Raw genomic sequence first — 24,190 nt, 5'->3', positions numbered from 1 at the left:
TGTTCGCATAAAGCTGATTAACAGTCCCACCGTGCACGGTGGAGGCCCCAATTCCAGTCCCTGGCCAACAGAATTTCCGCTTTCAACTAATAGTTTGACAAAAGGTGAGAGCGATAAGCTGCCGTGCACGTGTCTCTATAGAGGGTGCCGCCCCCATCACACCCACAGTTCCTTTTTAGTTTCAGTTGCTGTCTCGTGCCGGCAAATTGCACTCGAGACTGAATTATTGCCCGACGCAGCGCAGAAGCAAGTGCACAGGGAGAAAATCTGGTTTATGGAATAGGGAATACATTATATAAATTATTAAAACTATATAACATGGCCCTTGAATTGCCATTGAATATTCTACACTAAGTTATATAGAACTGTTTTGAACTTGGACAACACTTATCCAATATTATTATATCATCTGTACGGGCGTAGAAATAAAATACTTATCTATAAGAAAACTACTTTTAAATCGACTAAGGAAAAGTTGTTGAAAACGAATGCCAGTATAACACTTGAATTTTCTGCTGAAAGCAAATATAAGAAGTTTAAGTCTTATTTTACTATAAATATTTTTACATGGCTAACAAATTTATTGATCATTGATAGCACTGAAACTAATGATAAATGAACATTATGACCTATAAGAACTGTAGTCCACAAACAAGTCCTATTCTTTCTTTCTTAGTTATTTAATTTCTTTGAAGAATCTTAACATTCCCATTAAAAATCAACAACATTTTATTCTCAGTGTACCAACTGAAAACTAACAACAACAGCAACACAATATACGTGCACAGGACACAAGGGAAGAAAGAGTGGGATGGAGAGCTCAAATGACAGAGAGGGCAAGAGTGCAGCAGCCGTGGAAATAAAAGATAAATAGCAGCCACGTAAAATGTTGTTGAATGTTTTAAAAAACCATAAAAACCACAGAGAATTACATTTAATGGCAGCAACAGCAGCAGGATGCCCCAAACGGTGGCCCAAAATGGTAGGGATAACCGCAATGGGAACAACAGCAGCTAGACATCACACAGACTGACTGATGTGTGTGCGTCTAGTGTGCATCCTCACAGGTCACATATTTGGTTGTCCTTTGAGCACACAGTCCCCTCGAAAAATATACATCCATAAAGGGGATTAAACATATGCATATGTCGTGCTTAAAAGCGGAAAAATTATAGGAATCTTAATTAGATACTTTAAATTCCTTAATTTTCGTATATTTTGACTAGTTAATTACTTATAGCCATATGATACTTGCATCCATTTGGACTTATCATCTGGATTTAATTAAAAAAAGGCATGGTAACTTAAAGAGTAGATGCTTTATATTTTATGAATTTATATTTATGGGTTGCCAAACATTTTTAAATTAAATTTAGATATTTATCCTCGAAAAATAATTTTTTCTTATTATTTGGATCCCTAAAATTTTATAAAATACTTCTAGAAACTTGGAACTAATTTAATTTATTGAATTAAAATGCCAATGAAAAATATATGCTCTTTCCTTAATTTTTAGCGATTATTTTCTTGTTTAAAAAAAGTACATAAAAGCAGTTGGAAGTGCCTACTTGGAAGCACTATAAATTTAATGCTACTTTAAATTCGTATTGCAAAAACCGTTTTAGACTTAAATAGATGTAAGTTTTTTTTACAAAAACAGCTGTGGCAGTCAGCTGAAAGAGTTTAAATCTATTTGTCAGCGAATGCACTATGAATGCATAATTAACAAAGCGGAAATTCGGCAACATTGCAAAACAAATTGCATACAAAACGGAAGCGCTTGCATAATTAACAAGCCGGCTGGGAAAAGTGAAAATTGCCGGCAGGGCTGAAGAGTAAGTGGAAATTCCACAGCTTCGGAATTCTAAATACCAAATGGCAAAATGGGAAATGCAATAAACATTCAGCTCAAGTAATAAGCCAACACATAAAATACGCCATTAAATGGCCGATGGCCAAAACGAAGACGAGACGTTCAAATGACCAGTCTGCCAGAGGAGGGGTTCAGAGGTCGTTGGTTGGGAAAAACTGGAAGGAAACCCCGGATGGAAACGCTGGGGATGCTGTCAAAAAGTCAAAGCCATTAGGCACACACCAAAGAAGATGCGTCCAGCGGCGACAAAATTGAAACGAGAGATGGCAGTGATGAAAATGGGGGGGGGAAAAGTCCAAGTGCTGACCACTTTTGACACCGAAAAACTAACGCAAATGAACAACGAAATTTAAGCATACAACCACTTCATTAGATGGACTTTAAAAAAGGACATAGATTGGGGAAAAGGAAAAGGGGCGACCGCAGGACATGCACGGCACAGACGCCTCATTGGCTTTGACAGGACACAACAAACTCCATCCTTTGCATCCCTTCGAGCCTGATTGCTGCGGTCGTCTGTCGCGTGTCCTTCGTCCTTCGTCCTTCGCCCTTTCGTCCTGCCCACCTGACAATATCAGCAAACATCTCTCGCCTGAGAAGCAACAAGAAGCGAACGCAAAACCGAACAAAAAAGTACTAGAAAATGGGAACCCATGTTTGGTATACCCTATAATATCATGGAGTTCCATCACTTCATTATCACATTCGCCTCAAACATATCTTTAAACTCAGGAATACCATGAATTTATTCAAAAAGACGACTATCGTTGCATTCTTTAAGACACCTACAACTATATTTAGAAGTGTTTTTTATAATATTATTTATTAGTTATTGGTGTTTAATACTATTAATTATATTAAGACACCTACAACTATATTTAGAAGTGTTTTTTTTTAATATTATTTATTAGTTATTGGTGTTTAATATTATTATTATCTTGACACCATATATCTCTCTCAAAAAAAGCATCTCTTCACTTTAAATGATTTAAAACTTAGCTTCACCTACAATAATAGGAAACCTTATACATTTTAAAAAATAATAAATATTTACTAAAAGGTAATGTATATAATTCAACCTAATATATATATTTATGGCCTTAGATTGTAAAAATTCAATTACTTTTCTAGTTCTCTGTCTAGTTCTGGTTATTTATCTCGAAAGTACCCCTTCGGAGGGCATCACAAAACAAGAAAAGTCCCCTGGTGGTACATACACATCCATTTCAAGGAAAAAGAGTCCGGGGGCGAATGCTTTAAGCCGCTGACAAAGCTCCTCTAATACCGCTGCAATTAGCAAACCCGTGCACCTGAGCAAACAGCTGCCCCAAAAGCCCAGGATCAGGGGGCAGCAACAGTAGAAGTAAAACCGGGGACGAGGACTGGGAGATGTCCACTCGACATGGCCCGCAGCCAGGAGATTAGAGCCCCAAAGTTGTTTATGGCCAAGGTAGGTAGGTGGAAGGAAGGTGGTCACCGCCGGCAGGGATAAAGCATAATGAAAGTAATAAAGTTCCACAGTTTCAGGACTCCAACTCAAACTCAGCCTGCTGCTGCCCCTTACTTTTGATCGGCGCCTGGCGATAAAAACTTGTGTTTGCCAGACAGCGAAACAGAATCCAAAGAGTGAGAGTCCTTCGACATCCTTCCATGTGTTGCATGTGCTTCTTTTTTTTTTTTGCATCGTTCTGTGGTCATGCCAACATTCCTGCACCGGAAAATATTGGCCAGAGTATAGGGTATAAAGGACTTTCCAACCGGGGGCAGACAGACACTTTTATCGCCATCGTCGATGCTCGCTTGCTGTTGTTTTTATTGAATATTCATAAATGGCCAAAAAAGACCAAAGGAAGCTGCAACTAAAATGGTCGCTTGTCGGCCTCAGCTGTTTTTGGGCCCTTCTGTCTGGCAATGGAATCAATATTTTATGCCCAGCTGCTGGTCAGAAGGAAGATGCTACCAACCACACGAGAATGGAAGGCCGCACAGAGAAAATGCACTGAAAAAATTCAAATTGCATAAATAAAAACAAAACATATCATCACCGTTTTAAAATAACTTTAAAGTGTAAATTATTTTCTACACAATAAATTAATTAAATAAAAAATTCTATGTGTCTAAAAGTATGCTCCTATATATATATATAAGCTCAGAACTACACTTGGTTCTTTCACTGCATACTTTTAGGCATCTACAGTATAAAAATTTAAATTCTTTTTTACAATTAAACAACTTTTTAGAAACTTGTAAAGAAGATAGTCAAATATTGTTAAATTATTATCTTAACGAGGAAACAACGCTTAGCCTAATTAACATATATTAGACTATACAATAAGACTAAATACAAAATAGATTTGAATTTTTTCAAAGTGTAACATAGATAGCCTGCATATGCAACAGGATGTGCTGGCCACAAATTAAAATGTAAGCACACACATGTCTGATTGAGCCACGCCCCAGTCGATTTGGCTTCGACCATCTCACTTGTGGTTGCCACGCCCATTTCGCCTTTGAGTATATAGTTGGCAACGATTTTATTGCCTAATTTGAAGAGCTCTGCTCTCTACGAAGCTAGGTAATATTGAATTTTGGCAACGATGCAACCGAAATACACATATTTGCAATGGCCCACACAAATTTTGAAGATAAATTATTTAGCAATTAGTAGGCATGACTGACTTTCTGGCATCTCAAAATGAATGCTGAATTGATGTGGCATAGCAACGCATATCAAATTAACTAACAAATTGAGTTGTCGAACTCTTTTCTGGCCCACGGCAACGCCACCCGAAAGGAAATTACAAACCATTAGGCACACAGGACGAGACAGAGGGAAATGGCAAATGAAAATGGAAAATGGCAGGCACACACACACACACAAAGGATTCTCAGTTATTAATGAACAAATCCCAGGGAACAGCACGCACGACCAGCTCGCAATAATGAGGAAAATGGCAAGGGGAAATTTTTATTTTTATGCCATAGCGAAATCATTTGATTTCATCATTTTATGGACCCGACACAGAATTATCATTATCATTGTTATGAGAACTAAGACCCTTTTTCCGTTTGCCCATCAACAAGGCAACACGTAGCAAATTATGAATGAATGAGTGGAATAAAAGCCGGGCGGCACAGTGGAACTTGCCTCGTAATTGCCACTTTGCTGTGGCAAATGCCACATGTGGCAAGTCCTTCGAATGGAGGCGACAAATTTCAGTGCTTCGTCCTCCAAGGAGTTGCAAACTGAGTAAATTGCGCAATGAACGGTGGCAAATTACATGTGCAGCCCGAGATGGAAGCCCCAGGAGTCTGGATTGAAATAAGAGGACCCGAATATGGTTCTTCGTCTTGGTTTTCTTTCTTGGGAGTGGTCTCCAACTCTATATCAAACAAGGGAGAACGCTATAGTCGAGTACCTCGACTATCAGATACCCGTTACTCAGCTTAAGCGACCAAAGGGAAATGGAGATATGCAAGCAGCAAAGCGAGATTTAAATGCGCCACCTACCGGCGGAAGACAGATTTAAGCGTTGTGTGCGTTAGGGTAGGCGTGACAAATTCATTGTTCATTGAATAAGTTAGCCGCGCACTTTGCTCTCTCTGAGCGCCGGCAGTGCTTTTCTCTTTGCCGCTAAGTTCGGCCGGCAACTATTTACATACACACACATACACGCGTAAAAACATTTCGCACTGTCTGGCTCTGACGTCATAGCTTTTTTTCTTGGGAGGTTTGTGGGCGTTAGAGTGGGCGTAGAAAAATTATTTTTGGGTCAATCGATAGGTATGGACAAGACTAATACATTTCAGTTAAAATTTTCTATCTAACATCAAAACTGTAGGAGCCACAGTTTTGGGCGGTTTGTGGGCGTTAGAGTGGGCGTGGCACTCTACTGAAACAAACTTGCGCTGCGTAAGAAGCTCAGGAATCTGCTCGCCAAATCTCAATAGCCTAGCTCTCATAGTTTCCGAGATCTCAGCGTTCATCCGGACAGACGGACAGACGGACAGACGGACATGGCTAGATCGACTCGGCTAGTGATCCTGATCAAGAATATATATACTTTATGGGGTCGGAAACGCTTCCTTCTGCCTGTTACATACTTTCCGACGAATCTAGTATACCCTTTTACTCTACGAGTAACGGGTATAAAAATGCACCCCACATGGTTCATAGCATCACTAGGTATTTATAATTACCCTATAGGTGTCTAAAAGTATGCAGTGAAAAAAGATAAATATGGCTTCACATATAATTTAGCATACTTTTAGACACTTTTAAAAGTGGTTTTAAAATCCTAGTTCTGAAAAAAATCGTTGTTTTGTTATGATTTTGATATATTAGCTAATTCGTAATATCATAACTGACATATTTAGATTTAAAAGTGGACGGAACACAAAATTTCACCGAGTTCTGGCTATTTTCCATCCCAATTTTCCCAATTTGATTGATTTCCACTCATTTTTCGAGGTAATTGATAGGAAAGCTCACCTGACTGAGCTCATCCCGGGAGCGACGCGAACATTTGGGCAATAGGGCCTGCATGTCATCCTCGAAAGCGCCGCCATGGACTGCATCCACTACATCATCCACATCCCCATCCGGATCCACGCTGCTACTGCGTCGGCTGTCTGTGTTTTGATTTTGATTTTGGTTCTGTTTCACATTTTGAATGTGATTCGAGGCTGATGTCATGGATCCTGACTGAGTGCTCGTATTATTGTTATTCAGATTGGACTGGGCCAGGTTATTCAGTTTGCTGCTGATGGCGCTGAGACTCGCCTGTTGCTGAGATTTTTGTGACTGTTGCCCATTGTGATTGTTGTTGATATTGTTACTGGCATCCACAGAGGCCGCCTCCAACGAGGAGGGCGTGGCTCCGACAGACGGAAGTGGCTCACTTGTCCTAAAAACAAAATAAAGGAATGCTTAATTAGATTAGATTCATATTTTTTATATACCTATTAATTTATTGAATATAGACTTTAAAATATATATTATAATTAAAAAAACACTACCCATTTTAAACAAATATATAACAAAATGAAAGACAAGACTGTCTTAGGAGTAAAAATGGAATAATGTGGTCTTCGATCCTTTGACTTTGGGGTGTCTTAAAGTTCCGCCTTATGAAGAGGAAACCCATCCAGCGCTCATTCCCATTTGTCAATGGGTCTACCCTCAGTCAGCTGTCAAAAGGTTAATTTGCGACACATTTTTTTCGCCCCCAAAGTGGCTAAATTCAAGGCAAGGATGAAGTAAGAAGGATGAAGGACGCACAGGACTCGCATCGTCATGACGCCTCAAAGCGGGCAATTTTACGCCATTTTAACAATATTTCTACGATAGGGCACAAATGTTATTAATGAATGGCTAGAGAATAGAAAAGAAAGCGAAATGGTGAACAAAAAAACCAGTATGAGAGCCTTCAACTTCAAGGACTCGCAACCGCAGGACAGCCTGGCTGTTGATGGATCAGCGGCCACAGAAAAGGACCTCTTGTCATAAGCAAGACGAAGGCGAAAGAAAAAAAAGCCGACAACCCAACATCGCCCCACATACATATGAAAAGTTGTCAAACACTCTGACATAATCATGTCAAATTAACACGGAACAAACAGGATGTCAACTTGGCGTGGGGTTGGTTGGGTTGGGTTGGGTTGGGTGGATAATAAAACACTCTCAAGAAATTAGGCGGCTTTGGAAAACCTGGGGCAGGCTCAAGGACACGGCAGGCCGCCAAAGAAAACACGCTTGAATTTATGGGGATTTATAGAACAAACAAGGGCGAGCGATAAACAAAACAAGCAAAATGACAGCTGGGTAGGTGGAGAACTTTGGGATAGTAGGAGCCCTATGGAGTCGATGGAGCCAACGTATGGAAATGGATGGAAATGCGCCCACTCATGGCAATTAAGATTAAGTGGCAGTGGATTTGTTTTTCGGTTATACAAACGGTCGAGGATGAGGTGTCCTTTGACGGCGAACCTTGAATGTTTTGGCCATCCAGCGAAGTGAAGGTCAATTCAAGCCATGAATTAAATGTAAATATCCCTGTTGTAGGGGGGTCAATAGTGGGAGACCTTGATAGACACTAAATTCCAATGCCAAAAACTAAAAGAAATTCTTTAGAAACGAAAAATAACATACGAATAAAAGCCTGTTCTATAAAACTGACAAATAAAACCATCAACTACAAGTGTCATATATTTACAAAGCGTTATTTTATAATATCAAGTTAATATTTTTATGGGAAATGATAAAACTGACATCATTCTTTTTTAAATTTTAATATAATAATAATCCCCCTTAAAAGGCAACAGAAAATCCCTTCATTTATCCCATTTAGCCACCAAAGAGCTACTCAAAACTACGAGTATTTTAAGATTTCCCTTTCATCTCAATCTTTTATTCACAATCAGCAGAGGCAAAGTGCCAGTGCTAACTCAATTATTGGTCTGCAGAAATTTGAAAAGTTTAACCGGCAATCCCATCCGTGGTATTCCGTCAATCGGAAGTTTCGTTCGCAATGGAAATCCGTATTATTGCCCTTTCTTCACTCAGCACATCAGCAATCACAGTTGGCCCCCAAAAATTGTGAAAAGTTTTCGCTCTGCAAAGAGTCCCCATGAATATTTACTCTTTGTGCTCCGGGAAACGAGATGAAATCAAAGTGTGGGAAATAAAACAAAAAGTAAGCATATGTACTATAGAGGTGCAGAAACTGGGGTTTTCGGGTTGCGAAGGATGCGGTTGGGATTGGATTGGAGTTGGTTTTGGTCCTGGTTCAAGTCGACAGAGAAGGAGTTTGGGTGGGGGCATGCAAATTAGTTGTGACAGCTTTCAAAAAGTTCAACATAGTTGTCGATGGTAACCCGGAGTTGTGAGTTTCGTACTCCTCATTTGACAGCTGAGACTGACACATCGATGTGAGGAGATGGCGAATGCACAAGAGTTCACAACGTTCAAAGTTCATACACTGGGTGCACTCAAAACTTCAACTATTACCTTGGGATCTCTGTATAATTATAAATATTTCTACAAGCCTTTAGAAAATATTTATTAATAATATGCTGCCTAACAAACTAGCGCATTCATATAATATTGCAGCTAATAAACTTATATGATCTCTAAATTGAATATTTAAAACTCTTATCATAGATATCTTTAAGTTCTATCATATAAATTTTATTTTTATCTATTTCTCATTTAGAAATGGTTTCTAAGCATTTTGAAAAAGAAAAAAAATTTATTCTCTATCGTATATCTTAATAAATTACAGTTTTCGGATATTTTTCGTGTTGATATTCTTCAGAAACATTAGGAAATTAACGTTAAATTGTATATAAAAGAATACAAAAAACTCCATGTGCAAATTGATTTTTTATACAATAATCATTGTTAGATTGAATTTCCCAGCATTTTTAACCTTTGGAATCAATTTTCTAAGCTTTTTATGTCTTGAATTTAATTCTAATCAAATTTAATATTATTTGCAGCACACTTTTCTCCAAGTGCAGTTGCAGTGCATTTCTGATCTAGCCAAAACTGAAACAGAAAAGAAGTACATACATGGTAGGCGAAAGGCAAGGAGTTTAACCCCCTGTCTATGCCCCACGGGCTCGGCAACCCAACCGTTTTTGATATGGTAATGTGGCAATGGCAGTGCGTGTGTGGAATGCTCCATTATTAGATTTTTCCCCAGTCTAAGCTCAAAGTCGAGCAGAGTGAAGTCTACAGGAGATGGAGTTGATGGAAAAGGGGCAAACATCGTCGAGAGTGCCATAAAGTAGTAATACTAATTAAGTTGTGTATTATGCATGTGCAGCTAGATGGGGCAACGGTTCGGGGTACTGCGATTTGGATTGAGAATGGAAATGGGGATGGGGATGGGGATGGGACATCCCAATCCCAGACAGCTCGGTGGGATGCCTGTGGTCGGGCCCTCGACTCGAGCAGCCGGTTGACATCGTTTAGTTGAGCACTCGGCGAACAATGGCGATCCAGTAGGGGATTGCTGGAGGAGTGACTGCCAAGTGGATGCGGTTATATAACCTGGAGGATGTCATCGAAGTGAGTGCTGGTTGAGGCAGACCGGAGACTAGGTCACTTTTTGTTGCCACACTGTGATATTGAATGGGATGTTGATAGGGCAAGGCACAGGAAATGGAATCAATTCATTGAAGGAGGAGCAGGTAAAATGGTTTCAAATTTACAATCTAAATCAAATTGTCTTTTACTTAAGTTTAGTTTATAAGAAAGTCCCTTCCGCAGAAACAAGAAATTTAAGTAACAACTTTTAATGTTGGTAAGAAATGCAATGAATAATATTATTACCACTACTGTTTTCAATAAATTAATAAAGGTTTGAAATTATAATAGTCTAAATTCGTAGCCGAACTTAATTAAGAATTTTTTAATCATTGCTAGATTTGACTCGTATTCAAATATGTGTTTCCTATATCTTAAAAAGTTTTTATAACACGTGGTTATTTGTAAAATAAATTATTAATATTTTTAACAATTATTAAATAATATTTAAGTATTGATAGATAAAACTCATATGTAAATTTTATAATCCTGAACCTAAAAATAAAGTTTTGTTTATGGTAAATTGATGAGGATTAATAATAAACCTCAAGTGTTTTGTAAAAAAAAACCAACCAGGTTGAAAAATAGGTTTTTAATTGAAATTTATAATATAATATTAATTCATTACAATCCCATTAAGCTTTATTTATTATATATGTACTTAAAACAAATGAAATGACTTGTGAATCGTAAGGAATATCCCAGTCGAAGCAGTCGCAAATGCAATCGGTTAGGTTAACTCACCTGGCCTTGGGGTGACCTTTGAACTGGGCCACCTCGGCGTAGCGTCGTCCCAGGGGAACCTCCTGGGGACTGAGTAGGGAATCGCAGAGGGCAGGGGTTACCGTCGACTGCTGATCGCCGACTGGCAGACTCATGCCCTTGAGCAGGCGAACGGTGGGTTCAGCCACCCCTGCTCCTCCTCCACCTCCTCCTCCTCCTGCTCCTCCAGAGGATCTCAAAATCTTAGGATCCTCCACATTTCGATTGGCAAAGTTCTTGAGCTGCTCCCGCAGCGAATAATCCGCCGAACTGGAGCACGATGTGGTCTCCGAGACGGAGGAAGAGGAGCTAGACGAATGGCACCTGGACACCGGCGATGGTGAATGGTGATGATCTAAGTGATCCTCGCCAGCATTGCCATTCTGCAGATCCTGGTAGGCGGCGTGGGCATCGTCGGAGCCACTGCTACTGCCACTGCTGGTCGTCGAGGAGGAGGAGCCACTGTGGCTTCCACTCGACGACTGGTTGCTCTGACTGGTGGTATTCGAGACACAGCTATCCATGCTGGCCGTGGAGTTGCGATTGAGATTACCATTCCCATTCTCCCTGGCCTTTGTCTGATCCACCTTGGTCTCCAAATCCACATCCACGTCCACCACCTGTTGGGGCACTATGATCAAGGATGTACGCTTTCGCAGCGTATCATCCTTGGCATTCATATTCTGTTTGAGCGTCTTATCCGACTTGGTGGTGTACACGATGACCTCCACCTTCGACGACGAGTTATCCACACAGGACACCACCGTGGACACGGCTCCTCCTCCTCCTCCTCCTCCTCCTGGAACTGCTGTTTCGTGCGACATCCTGCTGCAAAGTCGCTTCAATTTAGAGATACTGGCAATTCGAAATGACTGAGGGGGGGAAAATGGAAAATTGATGCTACCAACACTCATGCAACACTCATAAATGAAGACTCCCCCACACATGTGTCAATCTTTTTTATTGATTCCGACATTAAATACCCGAGGTGAAATGCCATATCGTATATCGTATATCGGATATCGCATATCGCATATAGCCTATAGCACATCCGATGAACCACTCAAAACATGAATTTTAATACAACCCCGCCAAGCTGTGGCTTTCAAAATGTTGTTACTAATAAAAATGCCAAGACAAACACATTCGCAGTCTGTGGTGGTATTATGTAACTGCAGTATAAAAAAAAAAGAGGAACACCTGCCAACCGAATGGAAGTCGGAGACAATTTTTAACTGCCCAGGGTAGATAGGTTTGGACCCTCAAGAGGGATCCTAACCTATGAAACAGGTGAACCAAACTTTCAATTCAACCAGCTTATGTTCAAGTTGTTTTAAGGAAGCTTTTAAGATAACAGTTATAAAGTAAAGATAGAAAAGAAAATTCTTTCAAAGCTTAACTAAAAGATTTACTTCAAGAAGATATATTATTTTATTTCCTTTATTAGTATTAATGCTATTCCTTACTAACATTGTATAATTATAGTAATAATATTTAAGATCAACGAACGATTGGTACTTATATTTATTTTGTTATCATACCATTTTGCCTATCGATATTATGGAATCTTTAGAATTATGCGGTCGTAGCACCCTGTCCATTAGAGCATACAACATTCGACCGATTGCCAACCAGACTTTTATGGTTTTTATGAACTTTTAACAATAATTCCTCTGTCAGAACGCAAGTGTTTGAGTGCTTGTCTCGGTGGTTTTTTTTTATTTTGCCCTGTATCGCCGTGTTCCGTGTGCACGTATCCATTTCATTTTGTTGAAAAAAATTATTAAGCATTTCTTGGCATAAATGGGGCTTACTTCGGGGGGGGAACCCAAAAACATTATATACATATATTATAAGTACGCCGAACGGAAGGCAAAAGGTGACCGCTGGCTGCAGATGAATGGCCCATATTTGTGGGAATGGGATCCCATTAGAACACTGGCTTTTGTAAACAACAGTTTGCGTTTGTGGCGATAAGCAATTACAAACATTTTCTGGCTTTGTTTTGACATCAAAAGAAATTGAAAGAAACCCCCGGAAAAAAAGTAATATTAATAAGCGAAAAAGAAACATTCAAGAGAAAATACATTTACGAGAACCAGAAACCAGGCGATCCAGATCAGAGAGACCAAAAACCAAAGTGGGTTTCGTTTTTATCCGTTGTGGTCGAGTAAATTCATAATTTATTTATTTTGATGTGTTCGGCCTCGGTTCACTTCATCCGAATGGAGTATGGTTTAATCATATATAGAGTATAGGTATATGTCTCTGGATCTTTCGTCGTTCGGCTATACAAATATTGCCAATTTCTTGGAGATTTGTCGCAGTTTCCGCTTATCGCTAAGAGATAAAACGGCAATCCGAAAAGATTATGTATTGTTCTAAATATTTCTCGAAAGATTCATCAAACGAATCATTTATCAAGAATATATGTATTGACGTAGGTGTAATATTTTCGGTTTATTTTCATTGAAATATTTAGTCATATCCGGTTTTTGAGATTTAACTTGAATTTCTGAATTTTGGTTTCTGATTATGAAATATATGTACCTTTAACATTTAATTTAATATTTTTTGATCAAGGAAACATTGACATATTGTGTCCACAAATTCGTATTACACATTTGAATGAAATATATGAAAGTAATACTAAATACAAACATATTAAATTGCATTACTTAATTTTAATATATTTGAATCAAGGTAGAAAATATTAGATACGAAGGTAGTCATATGTACTTTAAACATTTTACGTCATTAAAAGAGTTTCATATTAAAATCAAAGTGTAACTTGCTTAATTTATTAAACTCAGTGAACAATATCTCAATAAATTTTGAAATTGTTGAATTTACTACGTTTTTTACACTATTAGTTTAATGAAAAATATTTGTATGTGTTCATATTTCTTTGATTTTTCTGGGCAACCTAATTGTTTATACCTCATATAAAGTAAAAAAAAAAAAGGTAATGGCGACCATTTGGTATCATATGGTATTTTTGAAATATCTATATTTTTTTGACCGATTTCCACCCACTTTTCCCACGAATTTTGATTCGCTGTTTGAATGTTAAGTGTTTCGGTATATTGCCGTCGATGTTTTGATTTTTTTCTTGTCTGGTTTCCCTTGGCTGCACCTCTCCAAATTCCAATTTCAATTCCCCAACAACTCATCAGTTTTACCCTGTTTTGCCCAGCACTTTTCCGCATACACCGTCGTCGTCATTGTTGTAACTTTCACGATTTCGCCGATTCAGTCGTGCTCTGGTTGGATTTCGAATGCAGAATGCATTGGACAACAAATAGCAGCCAGGGAGACATACATTATGAACATTGCCGCATTTCGCAATTACCTGAATCACTTGACGAGCCAACAATGACAACAATTACACTTTAATAGAGACAACCGCGTTGCGTTTCGTGTTCGACATATTCGAAGCTATTCGATTACATTTGAGTGCATTTGCGGCACAGCTTTTGATTTTAAATAAAGAGAAGCGCATATATTCCATATATATTACATTTTTGATTGCGATACGGATTCCGATTTCGATTCTGATTCATTTCGCTGACAGAATTTCCTTGTAAATAATATATTACCATAAATTGTCTCGCCTTCAATTGGTCTCGTATTCGAATTCGAGTTCGGAGTGGGAATGGGAATGGGAATCCTCTTCTTCATTCGCAAACATTGCTTTTATGAACTATGCAAACTCTATGTATCTTGGTTCTCGGTTTGCCATTTCTGATTATTATGCAAAGTGTGAAACGCAATTGTCAACAAATTGTCAACCAAACTTGGGCTAGTTGAGCGGTTTATTATATATATATATATATGTATATTTTTTGTATTCTAAAAAGGAGGAGGGCACGGTACCCAACTTGGAATCATTCGTTTCGATTTGGGCTGGCTGCCAGGCGAAGCTTGACGCGATTTGAATGCCGCGTGCAATAGAGCTTGCTGTTTGTCTTTGCGATTTTCTGCTATTTTTTATGGATAACCAACGTTTTGAATGGTGGATAGTGATTGATTTCAAGGCCAAAGGCGTCATATTTGGACGTTAAATGGACGAAAGTTCAGCAATCACTGAATCTTTAAATGGCATAATAAAAGGCGCTTATATTAATTTCTTTGGAATTATAAATCGAACTTTAACTCTCGGTTATTTTACAATATGTATAAGTACGAATTTATAAATTGAAGTTAGCAAATTATGATTAGGGGGCCATTTCGGAATTTCATGTTAAAGTTCTAGTCTGTTATATGTCATGAAAAGTTACCATAAGGGTTTATTGTTCGGAAAAATAAATCGTTTTCTCAATGTGATGTTAATTTTAGAACCGACAAATTTAACTAGAACACTGCCTCCAGTTGAAGCTTTTAGTCAGATATATAGAAATAAATATGATGTTAAGAAATGATATTAAACTAAATTTTTCTTAAAAAGCAATTAACCCAATGACAAAAGTTAACATGACATTGAGAAATCGGATCTTAGAGAAAATGTTGCTTCCAGTTGGCATTCAGTAAGTACTGATTTTTATTCTTTAACGAATCCCATCTCCGGTATTGACAAATGCCAATTATTATTGTCTTAACTTATGAGTCAAGCATAAGTGTGTAATACCCATGTTGTGCTCTAAGTGCATCTATCAACCAGAATGCAATTAAAACCATCCCATAAATGTGATTCATATGCGAGTGGAGTGAGTGTGTGAGTGAATAATGAATGAGTGCTTATCGCTCTTGCTCAACGGCAAAAAAGTATATATGCTCCCAAACTCTGGGGATTCCGTAAGTGGAATGCAATAAACTTGGGGGCTTGCCCCGCCCCCCCTTTTTTGGGTGCCTGTTAAAAAGTCAAAATTATTATTTTTTATATTTATTTCCCATTCATATGTACACAAATGTGTGTGGGTTTCTTGGGTGTTTTTGTGGTGGGCAGTTCCGAAAACACGTTCCGCGCTCTTGTGTTTAGTAATTTTTCAATTCTTGTTTTTTTGGTTTTTTTTGCCCTGGATGGGGGTGATGTGGTTCGGTTTTGGGTTGATTCTTTCGGCGACTGGAGACTGGAGGGTGAGATATATATCTGCCCCCGGTGGTTGCTTTTTGTCTGCCTTGTTACTACAAATTATCGGCGGTACGCTCGGCACGTGCGCGACGTGTTCCCACAACGGGGTATGGGAAATGGGAAATGGGCAGGGGGGTATGGGATTTTCCTTTCCTCCATCACAGACCTATTCCCCATCCATGGGTTTTAGTGTAATTGATTTCGCATTGCAATGAATGCGTTTGCTGCGTGCCCGGCTCAACGATTTAAGCTCTTTGATGGCTTTTGACTTTTGTTTTCGGTCCTGTGTTCCTGTCCCCAGCATTTCAAGATTTGCTCAAGAACGCTTTATAAATACTAGAAACAAAAAATAAATGTTTTTCCGCTTTTCGAATATGCTAATTTAAAGTCTTGATTAAAGCAACAAAAGACTTTTCTATAAATCTGTATTTTTAGTTGTCACTTGCTTAAATTTCGGCAGACTGGATTAATTAAAAATGGAATGGCAAGATAAGATAACAAATGTATATAGATATTTTAAATGTTCATGCTTATTGGACTTTTTTTTATTAATCCATTTAGTTAGTCGATCTTTAAGACAGTGTCATACGGCCATTAAAACTTTAGATTATTATACGACTTTCTAAATATTTTTTAAAATATTATTAATGTACTATTTCTGCAGATATCTAATCTATATTCTTCGAAATCTCTAAATCGTTTTGAAAATGCAGAAAAGTGTGAAAATCAGAACAGGGTCGTCAGGACCGTCAACCCATGGCGACAACATTAGCCAAATTGATTTCAACAGCATTCGCTGGTCATTGAGGTTACCCACCCTCCATCTTTAAGTCCCATTCCATTCTACTTTGCTATATGTTTTCCCAACTCAATGGAGCTCAAGGCCTTAGCAGTCCCACCTACAAGAAATCCACGCCCACGCCTTGTCCCCCAAAATGCGTTGTGGAATGCCAGACGTTGTGGCATTTGGAGCTCAAGAATCAAACAAGATAAAATGAAACTAGCGACAAACAACAAAAACAATAACATAAGCAACTTGGCAATGTTATCTAAATAAATATATATATGTGTATATGTGCCACTGCGACACGAGTCTATAAATTATGTAAATGTAAGTTTCGTTTATTTCAATGTTTCCCTTCCTATCCCCCATAATTTGTTTTGGTGTTTGAAAATTTTCGTAAATTTTATTTTCGCTTTTCTTTCGAGGTTTTTATGAATTTTTAATTTGCTCGCCGGGCTTCGGTTGAATGAAAATTTCACACTTTTGCCCCAGAGCAATTTGTGTGATTTGTGAACTAAAAACACCGGCGGGCATCAATGAAAATTCATCGTTAAAGATATCTGATAAATGTGGGATGCATTCGATATGGTGGGCGGATCGAACTTTAAGTGTATCGCTGTAACGTTGTAATGCAAATGCAAATGAGGAACGTATATGTATCTCTGAGATACTTTCGTGGGTGTGGTAAAAATATGCTTGCAGAGCGTATTTACATTTTTATCAAATGTTTTTTGAGGCGTATATATTAGTATATCCTTGATCAGCCCTATAAAAATAATTAACATGCCACAGCTATGTTGTAGATTATATGTTATTACAGATAGGTTATTAATATTTTGACAAGCTTCTATCCCGCATTCTTGTTTTCCTCCTTACTTCCTGTTAAATTGCAAGTGAAGAAATATATGTCAATTCGATTATGTCGTTTCAATCATTTTTATAGAAATCTTTAGAAGTTCATATTTAAGATCCACTGAGTGGATAAACATTATAACCAAGGGGTGCCAGCTATCTATAGATTGATTTTTGTTTTAGGCACAAATCGTAAACATTTATTTATTTACTTATTCTCAGGTTAAAAGCCAAAATCGTAAACATATATAGTGCTGTGGTTTTCCTAACCCACGAATCGCATCGCTCTCATAACACATTGAACTCTCATTTATCTGTGAGATAGTTTTGTGTGTGTTTCCATCTTATTTTATTTTTGTGGGCCAAAAGCTAAACCAGTGACTAATGGGTTGCCTCACGCAGTCGAAAAGGAAACGAAATTCGCCGCTTACACAATTTGTATCTATCAGATACCGCGCCAAACTTAATTTGCTTGGTAGCCAAAGATGCTGATGGTGAAAGGCGCCGCTAAAAAATATCGCCAGAAAAGCAAAACACGCGCAGCCAATAGAGGCGTTGAAATATTTATGATATGGGGCAGCTAAATAATGCACACGGCAAGAAATGCAGTTCGATATCAATTACAAATGAACTGGTGCAAATTGGCTTGAAATTTAAATGAAAAAAACTTAGAAATTGATTAATAGTCTTGTTTTACAAATTTAAAAAGTTTTTTATTTAACCCCTTTTTTATTCTACATTTATTCAACTAATTTGTATCCCTAATTTAAACTTTCATGCTCAACGAGTCTACCTGTCTCACCCAATAAAAGTATCTTCAAAACAAGAATTGTGTTAAACCATTATGGCAATTTGGTGTAATAATCGGAGCATGGCTGATATGATTCATTAATCTAATTTTCTACTGTGCAGCTAAGCTACTTTTTGGGGCAGCCGTTTCCCGCCGTTGAAGTTTACCGATGTTGCTCCATTTGTATCTTACGGTTTGTAGTTGCAAAACTTGACCATACAATAGAAGCACAACACAAAACAACACAACACAAACTGCACACAAAAATATGAAAGTGCAACAACTGCAGCAGCAACAAAGACAGAAGCATGAAAAAAGAAGCAGATTTTAAGCAACAACAAAAAAACCTGCTCAGCAACTTTTATGCCATTGTATGCCATTGGCAGTCTGAAAAGTATAAAAATAAAAACAAAACCAACGGCAGCAAAAGATACAACAACGGTAACTCCACAGCGGCCCCAGCAAAAATGCAGATAGTTCAAAAAAAATAAAACCCCGAGAATTTCAGATAACTTGGAAAAGTCGAAGATAATATACCCTTGCATTTAATAGTTTAATAATAAAATTAATATAATATCTTTAGATGGTATCTTTCTACCTGTGTCCATAATAAGTGTATTTATACGGTAGTATTTAAACAGTTTTTAAAGTAGGTAATCCCTTTTAAATGCTGATAGCTAAGAAATTACATTTTTTAGAACATCCAAACATTTCTATATAGATTTCCCGAAAAACATTATATAAATCTTTAACAAACCTTCGATCTAAATCGTTATAGTCTCAAAAGAGACACAAAACATAATAAAAGCTGCGGCATCGCTGTCCATCGGGGAAATTAACATGTAGCCGAGTAAAAGGGGTCGAATTATTATTTCCCCATTGGAGATCGGCGGGAATGGCTTCCCACCAGCTCACATCACATCATACATAGTTATAAAGTTCTAATTGAAGAGACGAGAGCTTAACTGCCCTACGATTTTGTCGAATGGGGAGACCAAGGGATCGAGAATTGAGAATCGTGAAAAGCACAACGAATTTCAAACTGGGCGTGTGAGGCTCTAATTAAAGAGAAATATGCGCACAACAGTCCATCGGTCATAATCCATAGAGATCACTTAACGAAACGAATGTCGAATGGTTAACGATTCGTTGCCAGAGTTGTAAACATCTTGGAAATCAATTGGATGTGCTTTATTATTGAGAAAGTCCAAAATCCAGATGCGGCTTTAATTGGGGATCTAATAGATAGGACTGGGTTAAAAAAAAGGGGAGCCTTCAAAAGTATTTTAAGATCAGCTACTTCATATTGATCGCTTATTAGATATAATGGAAACTTAAGAAGTATTCACAAGATTATCATAAAATCTTGTTAGAACTAATTATAATAATTATTTATTTATTGTTGATAATTAACTTAATTTAAGACCCCCTTACCAAAATGCTGATACTTCAAAAGAGCCATATAATCGATCAAGTCGTTAGCCAATAATCATGCCAAATATGTATGTTAAGCACGCACATCTTTCAAATTAGTCCCCCAAAAGACGAGAAAATCATGCTCGAAACGGTCGATCGATCGATCGTCTTTCAGCCCACGGATCTGTAAACTGAAATGCGGAAATTACCAATGAAATGGACAGCGAAATGTGTCATTTTGAAGTCGTGTGCGTGTGTGATTCCCAAAGATCGATCGATGAATGGGCCAACCATTTGGCAATTGGCGTTGTCACTGAATTCACACACGAAATGTTGATTTATGACGACACAAGATACAAAAGTTGACACTTTCGCGTTTTCGATTTGAATAGGAACGCGATCTATTTGCATACGAAGCACCAGAGACTAAGAGTCAAATGAAATGAAATGAAATGGGATGTTGGAAATTAGCATAAACGATCAATCGATCGGATATTCATTGATCTTTTATATCGCGTTCTTGTCTTGATAATATCGATCTGTTTTTTGTTGTCTCTGGGTCAAGTCAATGGTACCGTTACAATCTGCTCTAAAAAGCTTTTCATTTATCTTTCTCTCCATATTTTTCTATTCTGTTTCCATTCCCCCTTGTTTGTTTTGACTCCGCTCTATCGCAGCGATTATAAAAATATTTTTTATTACAATATTTTTATATTCGTTGGCGTGATGTTTTCTAAGTGTTTTACATCGAATTAAGTTGATTTTCGTTTTGTTTTTACGAGATGTTATTTTTATGCATTCAACTTGTTGAATCATTTGACAGGCGAGCATAAAACGCAATTTCAAAGAAATACGGCGAACACACAGACAAAGCCAGTCGGAAAAAAAAAAAACAAAACAAACGTGGGTCGCGAGAAACTTAGAGATACACTCCACATAAACAAAATACAATCCACATTGTACATATGTAGATATGGCAATATTTATCTAATGCAAGCTTGCTTAACACCAAGACCTACCGCACCCTTTTTGTAATCTCGAAAAGACGTTAAAAAATGCACCACACATTATTATAACGATTATATTTATAATCCCTATAAAAATTTAGACTTCAAATGAACTCTTGATAATAATATTGTATGTATTTCAATATTATCAAACCTATTGATACGAAAAGAGTGGAGTTCATCTTACAAAAAATAGTTTATCTTAACATTTCAAGTAAAAATAAATGTTTATACGTTTTCTAGAAGTTGGATCATAATATGGAACACTCTTTTTAAATGATATATATTCTTTCTGTGCAATGAGCAGAATATGGGAATAGGGAGATCATTGGGTATTGCCACGAGCAAGTATAAAAAGGGTGTCGTTGGGTCAATCTTAATTGCTTCTGGAGGAAGGGGAGTTTCGAGAGTTAACAGATGATTTCGCTGTTCCAGCAACTGCAGTTCCGGGAGATAATTGAAATGGTCAGAAAGCTATGTATACCAATCGGCAAATTTAATGTATATACAAAAAGTATTAGTACTTAAGAAAAGTACCTAGTCTTTTTAAAAAATTTTCGAAACTAGGCATATAGATCAAAGTACGGATATACCATTTTTAAACCCAAGATTAATTATGCCAATGATTTTCATCTCGTTCTCCATTGGTCAGTAATCGCCCGTATATTTGAGATACTTCTTATTTATGAACCCGTTCTTTATCGATCCTCAGTTAATACCTCACCCACACTCGATTGAAAAAATGAATAAAAAAATACAGAAAAAAAAGCTGCAGTCGAAGACCTGAGCAACCTGCTCTGCTGGAATGTGCCCGTCCCCACTCACAGATAAAAAAAAAAAACACACAAAAAATCCAAGGAAAATCAAAGGCAAAGGGGATGGTGGCTGGGCTAGTATCTGATTACAGTTTGAATGGTTGCAATGAACCAGAAAATTTGCTTTTGTATGCTCTGGTTACTTTTCCTTGGTGTTTGTTAGTGTTCTTTGCCCAGATACTGGTACTTTTTAGCCGCAGGTGGTGGCGGAAAGTTAAGGGAACGGCCAGAAGAGGGAACCACCTAACAAAGAAGCAGGTGCAGGTGCTGCACAGCACGAAAATCATTGAGTTTATTCATACCCCTTAAAACGATGCAAAAAATGTTAATTAGAAAAATCCTAACATTTTGTTGTAATTTTAAGGGTGTAAGAAAATGTAGGCATGCTATCTTAATATACCCAATTATAACCATCCAAGATTTCTAGTTATAGATCTAGATCTATTCTTAAGATATTATATTTAAAACTTAAACTGATCATTTAATAGTGATATAAGGAACATGACTAAAGATATATGATTCTAAGAAATGGTACAAGATCACATGTTAATATTTAATAAAATATCGATCAAATGTAGTTTTCAAGAACCTGGGAATATTCAATATAACATCGATACGGTTTATTTTCAAGAACCCATGATTTTTCCCATATATTTTTTTTGCTGCCTGGAACACCCCACTTTACTCCTCTCTTTCCACTTTCCTTGGTCATTTTATACGAGGTGAAACGGACACAAAACGTGACTGGCAACAAGTTGAAGCCGAAACTAAGGCGAAACTGAGGCGAAAACTTGGTGGCTCAAATGGCCGAGTGAAGTGCGGCAACGTTTCTTACCGATGGTACGACAATTACAGTTATTTTATGAGTTTGCAGAGCATAACCAACATCAGTCGAGAACATCGGCATCCGAATCCCAATCCCAATCCACATCCAACCACATCGTTTGGCCACTTCATTTTGCAAAGAGAGCGGAAATTTAATGAGCAACACGCCCTCGCAGTTGCAAAATCTGCTGCCACACTTTTCGCCCCACATCATGTGGTGCATTCATTCCGTATCCATCAGATACTTTATTTCACCCGGGGCAAAAAGGCAGCACAGCAGCACAGCATCCACATCCACTGTAATGATGCGTTTAGCAGATTATGAGCTCAGCTCCCGGGCCAAATTGGAGCAGCCGGAGAAGAAACAGAGCTGGAAATTACTAAATTGCAAACGCAGCCCAGCATTTTGTGGTCATTTGGAAACTGCGAAAAACTGCATCTATCGCTCGAGGGTTTTTTTTTCGAGGTGATTTAAAACGTGCGGTAGGACATGGATAGTTGAAAATAACAGAGTTATACTTTGACAATCAGCTGAATTGCCGCCAGACGTCTGGTAATTGGAATTTTTTGTCCCCAGTTTAAAAAATTTGTAAGGAAAACGCTGTGTGAAAAGGCTTTTTGGTAAGTTAGTTGAGCTAAGCTATTTATGACAGACCTTAAACATTTAGGAACGTGTTTAACTACTTGGTAGCCATCTTACTATGCTTTTATATTATACATGCTAATTAGTTTTAAGAAAAATGGAAGTATAAAGGTGATTTTTAATTTAGTACTTTGAGCTAAATTATTTTTGACAGACTTTAAACATTCAGAAATGAATTTTATTAGTAGTTAACCATGTTATTATGTTTTATTACCAAGTAGTAAACCTATCTTAACTTTAAACGAAATTGGGTTCTGTAAAATAAACATAAATTAAAATAGCTACAAGTGTTATTAACATGTTTTAATAATACATACATAAAGAAAAACAAAGTAGTAAAAAAAGATTTTACAATTACTTTATAACCTTACTCAAAATTTATAAAAACGTATTTAGGATGCCGAAAAGAAGATTAATAGGCTGAGTATGCGATTTTCATTGGTTAATAGAGGTGAAAACCCAGGCTTCAAGGCCTTGAAAACCCCCATTATTTATGCTCCGCTCAACCCCTCGATACTGGTTAAGTGGGACAGCTACAAATCGCTTCATTTACGAGCCACAACACTCCACGACATGCCACTTTCACATAAAAATGCCAAAACAGAGCAACGAAATGTTGGCCAAAACCAACTGTTGTCAGGCCAACTTGCAGGCAAATCAATCGTTCGGTTAAGTTAAGTTAACCTGGTCTAGAGTGAGTGTTTTGCGGTATATAGTTTATGGCAGCATAATACACTCCCCCGAAACAAAAAAAAAAACACAGAAAAACGGGGGAAAATTCGGGGGGCGGGTGCCGAGAGAAATGCGGCAACGCCGCTTAAACTTCAACTTGGCCATGTGGCATGTCAATTTTTCCACCATTTGCGGCAATTTCTTTTCGTTTTCGGTCTTTTTTTTCATTTTCTTTTTTCCCGAACTTATTTTTTATTTGTGTTTATTGTGAGAAGGCAAAAGCAAAAGGTTATGCCCGCCCCCGCTTCTTTAATTCCACCGATTTCGTTGCCGTTCGTTTAATTTTATTGCCTAATTTTCAACTTTGATTGCTGACACACCCCTTAGAAAAGCAAAAAAAAAATGGAAAACCCCACCCTCTTTCTCCCGTCACTTTCACGCTCGTTGACATTTCTTTGGCAGAGATTTCCCACCATTTTACCGCAGTTTAACTTTCAATTTTCGGCTGGCAGTGTTCCTACTGGTAATCCATTTTTATATTTCATTTAGCATTTTTATATGCATTATTACAGGGTCGGAGGATATTAA

The 24,190-nt window shown here is 37.7% G+C and overlaps 1 protein-coding gene across 5 annotated transcripts in view; it reads right to left on the bottom strand.

Annotated features, from left to right (window-relative positions):
- The window catches only part of LOC119556234 (protein sprint), a 114,922-nt gene that overhangs the window by 30,545 nt on the left and 60,187 nt on the right, over positions 1 to 24,190 (bottom strand). For 3 of the 5 annotated variants that reach the window (XM_037868263.1, XM_037868264.1, XM_037868265.1), the window contains 2 exons: positions 10,710 to 11,555; positions 6,366 to 6,780 (listed from right to left, as the gene is read on the bottom strand). In XM_037868263.1, the coding sequence (XP_037724191.1) occupies positions 6,366 to 6,780; positions 10,710 to 11,555 (1,261 nt within the window). The remainder of the gene's footprint in view (positions 1 to 6,365; positions 6,781 to 10,709; positions 11,556 to 24,190) is intronic. The other 2 variants (XM_037868266.1, XM_037868267.1) reach the window with 1 other exon arrangement.

Source organism: Drosophila subpulchrella, chromosome X (assembly GCF_014743375.2).
Source record: "Drosophila subpulchrella strain 33 F10 #4 breed RU33 chromosome X, RU_Dsub_v1.1 Primary Assembly, whole genome shotgun sequence".
NCBI lineage: Eukaryota > Metazoa > Arthropoda > Insecta > Diptera > Drosophilidae > Drosophila > Drosophila subpulchrella.
The sequence above is the reverse complement of the archived record's forward strand: the minus strand, read 5'-3'. Positions and strand labels throughout refer to the sequence as shown.